The sequence below is a fragment of the Pseudopodoces humilis genome, chromosome 2 (assembly GCF_049639895.1).
Source record: "Pseudopodoces humilis isolate 2021_Gansu_Grassland_sample_001 chromosome 2, ASM4963989v1, whole genome shotgun sequence".
NCBI classification, from domain to species: domain Eukaryota; kingdom Metazoa; phylum Chordata; class Aves; order Passeriformes; family Paridae; genus Pseudopodoces; species Pseudopodoces humilis.
Genome location: NC_142201.1, coordinates 114,547,359 through 114,561,406, shown reverse-complemented (window position 1 = coordinate 114,561,406; position 14,048 = coordinate 114,547,359). Strand labels below are relative to the sequence as shown.

General features: G+C 39.2%; 1 protein-coding gene across 15 annotated transcripts in view; it reads right to left on the bottom strand.

Annotated features, from left to right (window-relative positions):
• The window catches only part of SYNJ1 (synaptojanin 1), a 51,045-nt gene that overhangs the window by 9,774 nt on the left and 27,223 nt on the right, over positions 1-14,048 (bottom strand). For 9 of the 15 annotated variants that reach the window (XM_088051546.1, XM_088051545.1, XM_088051549.1 and 6 more), the window contains 13 exons: positions 13,639-13,723; positions 12,472-12,612; positions 11,934-12,126; positions 10,549-10,707; positions 8,575-8,731; positions 8,123-8,240; positions 7,799-8,014; positions 7,096-7,174; positions 5,916-6,078; positions 5,092-5,298; positions 4,356-4,484; positions 3,752-3,790; positions 994-1,041 (listed from right to left, as the gene is read on the bottom strand). In XM_088051546.1, the coding sequence (XP_087907672.1) occupies positions 994-1,041; positions 3,752-3,790; positions 4,356-4,484; positions 5,092-5,298; positions 5,916-6,078; positions 7,096-7,174; positions 7,799-8,014; positions 8,123-8,240; positions 8,575-8,731; positions 10,549-10,707; positions 11,934-12,126; positions 12,472-12,612; positions 13,639-13,723 (1,734 nt within the window). The remainder of the gene's footprint in view (positions 1-993; positions 1,042-3,751; positions 3,791-4,355; positions 4,485-5,091; positions 5,299-5,915; positions 6,079-7,095; positions 7,175-7,798; positions 8,015-8,122; positions 8,241-8,574; positions 8,732-10,548; positions 10,708-11,933; positions 12,127-12,471; positions 12,613-13,638; positions 13,724-14,048) is intronic. The other 6 variants (XM_088051548.1, XM_088051551.1, XM_014253546.2 and 3 more) reach the window with 3 other exon arrangements.

The following is a 14,048-nucleotide window of genomic DNA, read 5'->3' as shown; positions in this document are numbered from 1 at the left end:
GGCTTGAGTTTCTGCTGCTTATTTCCCAGGAAGGCAAAGTCACCATGTCAGTGACAGTAAGTGGAAGGAACTCTGTAGTGCATCACACAGTTCATCAAATCAGCTTCCAGCTATCAGACTGCCCTGGAACCAGTCAGAATGGGTTTGTGGGCACTGTTCTCATGAAGCAGCTCCCACCCTGAGCAACCTGGTGCCAATTTACCCTCCTTGGAGCATGAAGCTGGAATTGATAACCACCAAAGATGCCTTCCAACCTCAAATATTCTACGCATAGAGTGATTTTGCTAATTTAGAAAAATGAACCAGCAATGCAGCCAAAATTAATTGTAGCATACAGGAGGAAACCCTGCCAATGACTCTGTTAGGACTTGTATTGCTGTTTGCTGTGAAGGACATATTCCTGAGGGACAAGGAAGAAATCCAAGCCCATAACTCTGCTGGCATGGCTAAAGCAGGACCCATCCAGCTGTAGTCCCATGTACTCCAACCAGAAATGCTCCTCATAACTGTGTGTTACACACAGCTGTCTATCAGAATCAAAACACCTACACTGTGCTCTTTAGAAAAGAGGCAAAATATTAAATTATAAACTAAATTGTTCAAATGGAAGTTTCTCTCCCCAGAATATATGAATGTATGTAGTTCTTTATGAAAAGTCAGGCTCCCTAGATTCCTGATTTAGGTACAGGTATAATGGTCACTCTGATGACCAGTCAGCTACAGCTTCCTCTGAGGGTCAGCCTTAAAAGCATTCTAGATTAGGGGCACTCCAAGTTTTCATTTTGCTTTTCATAAATGACCTCTGTAACAATTCCCACCACCACTGAAAACCAGGAAGCAACCTGGATGAGTGAAAGGTATGTTAAATAAAAGAAGAAAGATCCTACATGATAAATACCTTCATGAAACCACCTTTAGTATCACAAGGGCAATGATATTACTCAAGTGTTAAATTAGAAATCCATTTCTAGAATACAAAAATTGTTATGTTACCTTCTACTTCTCTCCTAGCTACCCCAGGACTGGGAGGAGCTCCAAGACCTTTTCAGAGAAAGAAGAGAAGCTGTACATTGCATAAGAAAAGCAGTAGATTGAGAAAGAAAAAACAGAAAGAACACTGCCGCAAGACAGCTTTATACAATTTAACTCTGGTCTAGATACATTACAGTCACCTGTAAGAAACAACTGTTTGTAGCAGCATGAGGAACCAGACTGGTGTGAATTACAAGTCATCGAGTACAAACATGTTTAATAATATCTTATCATTTTAATTTTACATTACAGTTGAAAGAGAATTTAATTCCTTCAAAATGTTCACTCTCCACAAACTTTTGGCTGTCCAGTGTGATCTGACATGCTGGTCTTGAACCTCTCATGAAGCAGAGCACAGACCTGTACTCAAACACTGGGGAATAAATAAGCAGAGCACTTACCACCTGCAACATTAAGCCTGATCCCTCTCATTCAGAACAGTACTCTGTTTCTGCCACAGTACATCTGAATAAGAAATTTGATGAAAGCAATGCTTCCCACTTCCTAGAATGTACTGTATCCTGAAGAACTGTATTACTAAGTTGCCTCCATGCAGCACTGTGCACTTGGGACAGCTGTACCAATTGGTTTAACAGTTCAGATGGAGAGAAAGAAGATTTTGAATCTTTCATAACCATGCTGAATTACTTTATTTCTGCAATATCGTTAAGCATATACTGGGTTCCTAAAATGGTATGGCACTGCACAGGAGTAGGGCATTGCCCAGGAACATTCCACAGCTCTTGTTTTATGCAGGAGGACAAGTAAAGCCAGCTCCTTTCAGCAGACGGGAGACATAGGCACACATTCCTATGTTAGTGCAGCAGACAGAGAGAGCAAGATCTCTGGTTGAGAGGATTTGGCAAGTTAAAAAACATTCACAAATGGGAGAGAAAGGGTGCCAGAGGATAAACACCTGAGATTTCACTTACTCATAATACTCTTCAATAGTGAGAAAGCAAAATTATCATGCTGTGATAATGCTATCACAAAGGACAGCCTAGGAATATATAGGGTTTATGAAAAACAGTTTAAACCCAAGGATAAAAGCCTTGGCTGCAACAATCAGGAAAACTCTGACTACTAGTATTAAAGGGAAAAACCCCACAAATGTTATTTATTAACTTCAATTGACAATTAGCAGCCTTTATAGTTTTTAATGTTCTCTGAAAATTTAATCTGTAATGTATTAAAAAAATTTTGGGTAAACAGAGGGCAACATTTTAATTTTTAACTATAAACAACTGGAGCTTATAGAATCCTCAGTTAATTTTTTTTTTATATTAGCATACAAAAGGTCAGCACTTTGTAAAGCCCTGCAAGGAGTGCAGAGCCTTGTTCACCTGAATTCTGAGTTACTTCTGACATAAAATATGACCAAACTAAAACACTTAGATGTCAAAATCATCCTCTCATCTTCAAAGCACACTGAGCCATTAGGAAAAGTGCCATGGGCATTAAAGGGACTAAAGCACTTGGGGAAAAAAAGGGTCAAAACAGGTGAGGGAAAAAAGGTAACATTTAAAAGGCACAACATTTTAAAGACATGATCAATGTCCCTTTGCATGTGCTATGGAAGTCTAAACCCAAAGTCTGATCCACTTACACACTATACAGGGATATTTCCACATAGCTTTAGGAGCCTTCCTCCTAGGGAAGAGAAACGGCTCCCCTTTGCCCACTAAAGTAACCCATAAGGACATTTATTTTGGTTCCAGCCCCGTGCTAACTTGCTTGGAGCTGAGCTCAGGTACCTGCGAAAAGCAAAGTCTTTACGCTTATACATGTACACTATGAGTGGAAAATGTAGAGCAGAAAAAAAGTGAAGAGCTTTACATTGGAATAATATATGAAAAAATATACCACAGTCTCAAATGATTGCATAAAAATCAAGTTTTATGCAAGTTACAACTCTATGGAAATCTACATTGGGAAAGAGGATAAAAGAAGACCACTGACTAGTCTTTGCACAATTGAGACAAACTAGGCAAACAGGATTGTGTCAGTGCACAGAAAACTACACAGGACTAAGGAACAATGAATTAAATCTCACCTATGTTGAATGTGGTCTATCAACTGCTTCCTAAAGCTTCAGCACCTTAACTCATTTGAAATATTACATGTTGGTCATAAAAACTTCCTTGTCTCACCAGTATCTAAGAGCCAAGTACATTTTTGCCTGACACCAAAGTTAGCTGATACTTACAGACTATGTAAAATAGTTTATGTATTTTCTGAGATTACTCAAAACTTTTGAAGCATTTTGTCAAAAACCTCTCTTTCCTACCAACTGAGGGGCAATGCCTGCAAGTGCCACTAACAACTCCCACCCTCTCTCATGTATTGATGAGCTGATTTAAGTCCAAGCAGGACAGCAAAATGTGTGACAGAGAAGGACAAAGACTACTTTGAAGAAGCACTTCACAGAAAAGTTAGCTGGATATATTCACCCAGGACAAAGTAATAAAAACCTGGAACAACCTTCATCTTGGACTTAAAAATACCAACTTCTGGAGAAATACTATTTCACTGAAAAGTCAAATGTAGTTCAGAGGGGAAAGAAAGAAATGACAGCGACATTTATGAATTATCCAGTTCTATAACTTTGAGAATTGCCCATTTTTATACCTTTGGAAATCATCATGTTAAGTATTGTCACAACAGATCCCCACAGCAGTTTCGCTATGCAGTCATATTCAAAAACAATTAAAATCATTACCTCCAAATTCTTTTCTAGCAGGTGCAGGACTCCTACCGCCTGACAGTATTTAAGAAATGAATGCAGCAATAATGAAAAATATCAGTATAGTGGGAGGGAAGAAAAAGAATGAGAAAGTTAAAAATCACAAGGGTCAGTTTGTTATTAACTATGTTGCCCAAATGCTTCTGAACATCCAGTTTCTCTTAGTGCTCAATTGTTCACATTGTCAGATGATCCAAATGAAGTTTACATTAAAAACTTGGACATGATGCCAAAATTAAAGGAATAGCAATGAATCAATGAATGCACAAGTTTATTTCTATTTTATTTTAAAATAGATGCTATAAGAAATTAAAATGTTGAGTAAATACTGCTGTAATATAACACATTTTTAAAACTGTGAAAATAAGTTTTTATAAACTTATTCCCTAATAATATTTAAGTGGTAAAAATGCTGTTATTTCCCTTGCTGTGATTGCTTTTAAATATACCAATTAAATACATATCAGTTAAAAACCAGTGAGCCCCAAGTGTAATATACAGTTTGGGTTTGCACTTTCAAGTTCATCTCACATACTTGAAAACAAATATTCCAGAGCACCTGAAAAGGTCCCCACATTACCTGAGGGTGGAGGTGGCCGCTGTGGAGGAGCAGGACGTGCAGGAGGAGCGATGGGACGAGGGGGTGGAGGACGCTTTGGCTCCAGGCTCTGGGATGGCTCCTTCTGCTGGGCACCAGTCTGGAAATCAGCTGAAGGATGTGACAGAAAACAAAGAAAAAATTAGTATCTTGGACATTCTAAACCCAGAAAAGCTTTTCTAATAGCAAGTCTTTCTCACACAGAGGACAGTCAGTCCCCAGCCTTGGAAACAATGATCCAGAAGTTTTTGAGAGAGGGAAAACAGGAATGAACCAATAATGAAAAGAAGCAGCTTTCCTAAACTAAAACTTTTGCCTCTTGTGTTTTAATTAATTTATGTTTTTCATGAAATCCTGAACAATCTTCCCAATTGCAGCATTCCAAATTTAGATTTTGACCCTTACCTGTGAACTAATTTCTCTGGAAAAAAATGCTACAAAGGGAATTCTCAAGGCATTTGAGCAGTTAAAGTAAACTAATTAGAAGCCATTCTAATCACCATCATCGTGTTCACCAGTTCACTTAGTCATTTAAAAAAAGGCTGTGTTTAAACAGAAGTTTTCATATTGCACTGACAATTTACAAATGTGCTGACTACAATTTATATCTCGGAGCTGACAGGAGTAGGGATTGCCAGGGGGTGTATTCTGAGAGTGTGACTGGGCTGAACCAGGACAGAACTTGGGTGTGGTGGCAGGGGAGCCATGCAGTACACACCGTGTGTGGAAACCGGTGGTCCAGGAGCTTTTCCTGGGGCTCGGCTGGGTCTCACTGGGAGCGTGGGCCCATCCGACAGCGTCGGCGACTGGCAGGGGCTGGAACGCGGGGAAGAGCTCGGCGAGGTTCCGAGCCCTGAACTCGACGTCGGCTGTAGGTGCTGAGGAAGGATTTCCTCTACTTCAGCACTGTAGTCATCGATGTCTCCTAAAGAACAAGCCCCAGAGAAGAAAAACACATTAAAGCTGATTCTGGGCATGGGATTTTATGCAAGAAAAGCCCCAAAGTTCCAAGGAATTAGCTCAGCAACCAAAGTATGATTCTTTCATTCCAAAACTACACATGAAGAATACATATGTATTCAAGCCAACTGAAAATACTTCAAATGCTTATATATATATATATATATAATAAATATATATTAAAAGTAATTATAACAGTGTGGCAACTGTGAAGTTGATTAATCTAAGAAACAATTAGCTTCACAGATTATTTCTGTGGTTTGCAATATGGCAAGCTTCAATTATTCTTCAGAAGGCTGGGCAGGGGATTTCAAGGTATCTTTTATTTGTAATAACTTCTGTTTGCAAAAGGTGGAGTGGTGTTTAAGAAAAAGGCTCAACATGGATGTGCTCTTGAATTTGGAATATATTTAAATATAGACAAGACTGAAGCAAATTGTTGAGATACTGTTGGAAATAATGTGATTTCTAATCTGTTTTAGATGGGCATAAACTTGGTACGCATTTATACATGCATTAAATTAACCACATTATTTAGGACTGTAAGCATTTTAAAGTAAGGAATGCTTTATCTCAACAAACCTTCCATATCATAGTCTGCAGTAACTTCGGCATCTTCACAAAGCAAAGTGGAGCTTGCTGATGAAGGCAACCCAATATTAATCTTCTCTAGATTCATTTCATCTTCCAAACTCCTGATCCAGTCTGGATTTTTCAAGTTGATATTTATAATCCTTCCTTGTAGCTGAATTGCCAAAAAAAGGTATGCACAAAACAAAATTTATTAAGAGTAGGAATATTAAAGCTCAGCATTTTAGATTTAAAAAGAAAAAAATAATTCCTGAAAATATCACAAATAAGGTTATCTGAATTTCTGTGACTAAACATAAACAATTCTGATTTTCACTTCATTTAGATAAGTCACTACATTTAAGTAATTTAAACTGCTCATTAGAACCATTTGAATTTTTTTAGTAGAAGAATTAGCAACTCATCTCCTACAGTACTCCTTCTCAGTTAATCAGGAAGCTTCTGGTTTCTTTACTCTGACAGAAACACTATTATTTATAAATAAAAACAGGCTTGCTTATAAACTACATTTTTAGAGGCTGGCACAGAGCAGGTCTTCATTCTGCAAACTGACATCCTACTCAGAGCCCCTTTCCTGTCTGAACTGCCAGTGACATCTCAGCAGATGCAAAGATCCATCTGTAAACATCACACATTCTAAGTCTTAACAGCCACAGACTAGCAAAAATTCAAACACTGGAAGTTAAATTTTCATGAAGATTAAATATTGACACCACAGAAGTCAATGCAAGCTGAAATTTTGACATTTTTCAGAGTTTGCAGTACAGAAGTGTTAAATTTTTAATAACTGCAGGCTATAAAAATTTTAAAGTGGTTCATTAAAGAAAATAAGCTCTGCTTTTTCAATCATAAAAAAACCCAAACCCCTCATTTCATGAAGATGTCTCCCAGTAGGACATCTTCATTTCTCTAACAATACTTCTCCTAAAAATAAACTTAAGTTTGATACTTCTTTTATATGGCTTTTGAAACTTTTATATGACTGTTGAAATTCAATATGCTGGTATGTGGCTATCAAAAGGGAAAAAAAAAAGAGGATGCAACAGCCTAGTACAGAACAGAATAAACTTCTAAGAATCAAAGACAAACAAAAAATCTAACCTACTCAAGAAGACTTAAGAAAGCTGGATTTTCTCTTGCTATTACAAAGGTTCAGTCATTTTTACATTACCTCAATACCATTCAAATTCATAGCATTCAGAGCAGAGCTTCCTTCCAAAAATGTTACCCACATCTTGTCTTCCACAAACCTGCAAAGTTCATTGGAAACAATAACCAGAAAAATACCACAACACTTAACAGTACAACTGCCAGCCTAATGAAAATGCAACATCCTCATTTTCTGTTCATTTAAAACTACTAACCTTATTCTACAATACAAAATTTGTTTGAAATTCTCAAAAATATAAGTATCTGGAAAAATCATGTCTGAAAACTGAGACACATACACGTATGTAATATGAATTCCAAAGACACTTAAGTTGAAATTCAAATGTTAAAAATGAAACAGATCATAACTGAAAAGCTAGCTAAGGAAATAATTTTATTCAGGAAATTGGTGGGAACAATGAAGATGAATTTTGAACTTGCTCCAGCAGGTCCAAGTCCATATAGGACAAGGGGGGAATGGCTTCCCACTGGCAGAAGGTAAGATGGGATACTGGGGAGAAATTCTTCCCCGTGAGGGTGGGAAGGCCCTGGCAAAGGTTGCCCAAAGTAGCTGCGGCTGCCTCTGGATCCCTGAAGTGCAGGGAGCAACCTGGTCTAGTGGAAGGTGTCCCCATGGCAGCAAGTGGGACTCGATGATCCCTTTCAACCCAAACAGTTCCATGATTCTATAAGCAGAGATTAAAAGTAATAAATTTTCTTTTAACCTTATAAGTATAACTTCGCCATAGCTTGCAAATTTTTGAAGGAGATCATCAATCAAGTTATCATCAAAATAGTTTTCTTCTGCTGAAGAACTTCTGATGGAGACCATCACAGTACCATCAGGTGGTCCTTGCATTGCAATCACCTCCTTATACACTTTTTGTCTCTCTTCAGCTTCAATTTCAAATATGTCAATGTCAATCAGTGCAACCACAGGCCTTGGAAACAATAGACAAGAAAATCCTGTCAGCAGACTATCTGAGTATCAGAGTATCTGAGCATGAATATTAAATCTTAGGAATCAATGTATAAAATTAAACTGGAACCTATGATCAGATGTTTTCAGCTCTGCTCTTCCATAGTGCAACAAAGTGCCAGGATTCCATGTATAAGGGACATTACTGTCACTGTGGAAACTTGCATTCAAGAGATCCAGGTCTTCAGCTACAATCAGCAGTGAAAACAAGAGGAAAAATACAGTGATTGCAAGATTGCTATTTGCAAAAAAGAAGAAACACAGAAAATAAATCCAAATTGAGTGTCTTACAGAAACCTCCCCCCCTAGAAGTTCCTCTTCCACTGCTCAAATGTCAGTAACTGGGATATGATTCATGGCCCTTTCTGTAGCCTCACTGTGTTTATTGAAGGTCTGTTACAAGTGTGCTGTATCCTACCAAGCCAGGAACAGTTCAGCATCACTGGCATTGTAAACATCACTAAATGGCTCCTCTAAGTCACTTCAAGAACATTTTTAAACAATTGAAGGAAACCCTCAAACCTGATCGGTCAAATGGCCATTTTCTTCTCCTCCAAAGGATCCGATCTGTCCATGCTGGTGTGCGACACTTTTCACTGGTGTCATAGTCATCAGAGAACAGATCATATTTGTATGTAGGGGCAAAATTGATTTTCCCTTCCAGAAATCCCCTAAAAATCTGTAATAACAGAAGACAAAACCAGACAGGAAACAGCTTGAAACTAATCAGAATTCTCTGTTCTAACACTGACAACCTGTATAGACAGCTCAAAATAAAATAAAAAAGCCTGCTATTTGTTAAAAGGGATTCTTCTCTACATTGTGTCTGCTGAAAACATTTGACACTATGATTAAATAGCGACACAGACAATTGTCAATGAACAGAAGTATGCCAGCAGTTATATCTTTAAGCCCAGGCTTATGAACGACCTACTGTTGCTTCAATGTCATTACCAACTGGCAGTCACCCAGAACACTGATGCTGTAACACAGCATTCTAATCTGGTGCTTAGTTGCTCCTGTGTCAGCAGAAGTTGGGAATTAAGGTTTACATTTTATCCATCTGAACATGTCAAATTGTCTCACAAATTCACAGACTCACACACTGGCTTGGGTTGGAAGGGACCCTAAAGATCATCCAGTTCCAACCTCTTGCCATGGACAATGATGCTGTTCACTAGACCAGGTGGATCAGGGTGCCATCCAATCTGGTCTTGAACACTTCCAGGGAAAAGTTGACACAAGATGTCCCCTCAAATAAATAGGATTTAAAAAAAAAAAAAAAAAAAAGAGTCCTTAATACATTCAATGTATTCAAAGTGAGCCTCTCACTCATTAAGTGCTTAAACTGGACACAAGATAAAACCCTTTAGATAACTCAGTCAGCTCCATTCTTGAGTTCAACCTTCTATGTGCATCTTTCTTTCACTTCAGACACCTGTAAAAGAGAAATCTAACTTGGATCTTAGTGTCAAATCTGCATCAAGTGACAGGCTGACCTGCTTCTTTTCTTGTTGGAAATACAATTTGCAATCCAGTCAATTTAAAAGTCAGTGTCAGAAGATCAATGTCAGAATGCTAGAAGTTCCACAACTTCTGAGACAATTAATTAGTTTGCCCTCAGTAATTATTTTCTAACCTGCTTTTATAAAGCAAGTTGCTATGTAAACACCTTTCCTGAGCAACAGGTACAGAGGTGAACCTGTCACAGCTGGAGAGCTCCCCCAGGGACATGGCCTGTACCCAGCCAGCAGTTTCTAAATCATGGAATATCACCCCAACAGGGCAATGCTACTCCTGCTCCCCAGCCAGGAGTCCTTTCCATATTCTGGCAGTTTCCATAGATTTCTCCAACTTTATAACAGCTGGAGGTGTCTCCAAAACCTCTATACATCATGCTTTGATCCACTTAACAGACAATCAATGCTGTCTGCCCATATGAATGTGCATTTTGCTTTCTCTAGGAAACAGCTGGTAAAAAAAAAAATAAAGCGAGTAAAAATATCCAGTGTTTTGCCTCCTGCTCTGGTGCACAAGATACCAGCACATATGGAAGGGAACTCTAAATCAGCAAAAGCACTGCTTGTGATCAAAGTGCTGGAGAGCAGACAGAACCGACAATAGAAGATTGTCTCTCTTTTTACCATATCCAGCCTTCCTTTGCAGAGCTGCAGAGAGAACAAGAAACCTTACCAATCTAAAAAATGTAGCTTTCTTCAGACTTTGTTATTCCGTGTTTTCTTTGCAAATAAAAAAGGTACCATTTGGACTACTCCTTTTCCCAACAGTGACAGCATTAGACCTATAACAGTTTAACTAAAGAATAATATTACCAAACATTACAAATATTCTTTCTAAATAGTTACATCTGACAAAAGGAAAATACTATAATTAGAAAACTCCATGCTGAGGATACAGATTTACAGGAGCATCATAGAATTGCTAAAGCCAGTAAAAAAATGAATTATTCTCAAGTATGGTGACGTTTGAACACACCTGTCCAGAGTTTTTTTGATTGATAAGCTGGTCTCCTGCTATAAGGGGATCCCAGTTCTGTTGTCGTATTAGGTCCTTCACCTCCTCATTGGGCAAATCTATTCGATAATTGAAGTCCCCACACCAAAAAATATAGTCATGGGAAAAGAGCATCCTTCCCTGTAAAACAGCAGCACACACTGGAGTTAAAAACAACTGAACGACAAATTTACTACTTCCAGGTTCAGAAATTCAGTTTTTAGCTGTGAAATTTGTATAATTTATGGGTGCTGAAGACAACTGAAATACATCCTAGTATTTAGTGTCCCTATGATTAGAACAACATGATCAACGGTGTGGTGTTTATACATGGAACACAAGAGAAGTAACATTTCCAATGGAGTTTCCATTTCTAAAGAAACACAAATCAACTGAATTGGGTTCTAAAATTCTTCATCTTCCTACTCCTGGTTTTAGAAATCTGCTCAAAAGCGATGGCTGCTGCCTGTGTCAGAGGAGAATAAAACACCCCCCAGGGACTTTGTGACACAGTCTCCTGACAAACTGAAAATCCAGAGCTTTATCATTCAGATTTAATTGAAGACTTTTCAGTTACATCTGATTTTCATCACTAGAGAGAGACATAGGGCTTTATTTGTTTAAACAAAGTCCAGGGTTTAGAGTGAGAACTTCTACTTCCCTTCCCCCTTTATTTTGATTTTTCCACTGCCCATAAGTAAAACCAAGCAGATACACTGGCAGACTGAAAGAGCAGTATTTAGGAAACTGCTGGAAACAGCACTTGGAAAACTGAAACATAACAGTGGGGACAAATTTAGAAAATAAAAAAGCCCTGTAAAGGAAGATGTAAGACTCCTGCACAGTGTCACAGAAATTAATAAATTACATTTTGATGACAGAATTTAAAACAGCTTAAAGTCTCAAGCAAGCACTTTGTTGCACTGATAACATTTCAACTTGGTGTTTGATGAGAACATGGTGTTTGTTTATGAGGACATGACATAGAATCATTCCTGTGTACTGAGAGCAGTGCTGTGGATTTTTTTCTCACAGGTGATTGTCTCCTGTGCTTATAAAAGTTCTACTGCATATCTATAAGGGATCTATAAGGTCTCTTTCCTGTGCTAAGTTCTTGATTCCAAATGCAAGTGAACTGATGTTTCACCATCTCCATCATTGCACTGGCAAGGTCTAGTCTTCCTGCAGTGTTTTATTTCAATAAACATTGTGGGAACTCAATTATCTCAGATCTCTAACCCAAGGAAATCTGATTTCCACGGGAATCTGGGGAGGGGGAAAAATGCAAATGGAGCTTTAGGATGACATTGCTGGACCTCCAAGGGTTTCACTTTTCATTTGTTACGGAATTTGAACACCATGCTTACCATTGGAAAGCCAAGCTTGCGAGAAATTTCTACAAAGTCTTCATTTCTCTCCTTGACTTGGGATTGCCCTGCAGCAAAATGACTGCACACAAAGCAAAGGCTGGAGGTATGGAACAGCATCCGAATGGCCACTGCACCTTTGTTCCCAGTGGCTCCTCCCATGCCAGTCTTGACAGTATCAACAGCAACATCCCTGAAATAGTTAAACAACTATTAAAACTTCCAGGAGCCTGGCACAGATGGCTCTGAGTGTGACACTGGACTGGGAGGGACACACTGTTCTCCCAGCCACAGGGCCAGTTTAAAAAAGTTCCAACAGCCACTGAGCAGTAACAAGACAAAACCTCAGCTTTTCAAGCTCTCTGGGCGACCAACGAAGCAGTTAAAAACTAAGATAAAAGAACTTAAACAACTACCTCACAAGAAGGTGGAACAGCTCTTTCAGAGCCCCACATGGCTCTGAGGCTGTTTGGGTGTTATCTTCCAACACAAGGCAAGCTGAAGGTGACCCAAGCTGGAGCCAGCTGTACTCACTGACCTGATAAAGGGAGCGTGCTGGGGCCTGATGAACACAAAGAGGCAGACGCCCACCAGCTGCTCTGAAGCCAGCAGCACATACTTGTAATCTCTGGAGATGGTCTTCTGCAGCTCAGCAGCCCAGAGCTTCTGATTCGTCGTGCTGGCAGTGAGATTAAAAACACCAGGTAGGAAATAAACCAAACTGAGCAGGTTTCTAGCTGGTGATTGAGCTGACTAAGCTATGTCCAAGAACCTCAAGTAAACCTTGAGGCAGTAAAACAAAGCCAAGTTGGGAATGGTGCTCAAATGCCTCCCAGCAGAGACACAGGCTCTAGACTGTCATGACATCATGGTTTCAAATTCAACCTGTACTAATCCTGCTTCACTTTTCCCAACACCACAGACAACTTTAGGAGCCATGGCTATCTTTGCTGTACTTATGAACCTAGACTAGAGAAGCAAAACCTAAGAATTGTTTTAGAGAGTTACTTCCTAAGCCTAGAGCTCAGTCAATATTGGAAAACAGGTGTCCACAGTCTTAGATCAAGAAGAAACATCCTTAGAGACCTAACTACACTACGGTTTTCAGAGCCAGCACCGAGTAGGAATGAAAAATACGAGGCCTGGAAACTACTATTAACTATACAAAGGGTGAAATTAGGGGATGACAAGCTGACACGTGGTACCCAAAAGACAAAAATCTGCACAAAGGCTACAGCATTATAGGCTTTAGGTACTCTCCTCAATGAGTTCAACCTTCCCTAACACCAGGAAACATGCAAAGCAGGCAGAGGAAACAATGGACAAAGGGAATATGGTCCTAGGACTACACACACAATTTATCACTGGTATCACCCATCACTAAGAAAAATGTATTTCCATAAACTACAGTCTGCTAGGAGTGAAAAATCCCAACTCCAGTAATACATGCATGCAATACATGGAATGGCAGTGAAAACTAACAGTATGGAACAAAGCCTTCCTTCATACAGATCACAATAATTAAAGGCACACCAACAACACATGCTTTTGGAAAGATTTTCACAGGATTTGCTGTTCCCAGCAATACAAGACACAGGAACTGAAGAACACTGCAAGGACTGGAAAAACCAAAATTTTAAATAACATATGACTTGAAAAAGGCGATTATCAGCCAAACTAGTACTGTGTGGATTGGATCACCCACCTGGCATTCACAATGTTTCCTGCATTTAACTCCACCATTTCTTCAAATCCAATGGCAAATATGTCCACAGGTTTGTTTTTGCGATCTTGGGGTAAATAGGCAAAAAGTTATTTCGTGTTTCTAATTAACTTAAGAATCAAGACCTCATATATATATGTTCATTTTAAGAAAGAAAATCCTTACTTGGAAAGAAATCCTTCCTTGTGAGGTTGGCGAGGCCCTGGCACAGGGTGCCCAGAGCAGCTGTGGCTGCCCCTGGATCCCTGGAAGTGACCAAGGCTAGGCTGGATGGGGCTTGGAGCAGCCTGGGGCAGTGGAAGGTATCCCTGCCCATGGCAGGGGGTGGAACTGGATCTTTATGGTCCCTTCCTACACAGTTCTACACTTCTGTGATACCTGTTTCAATGTTT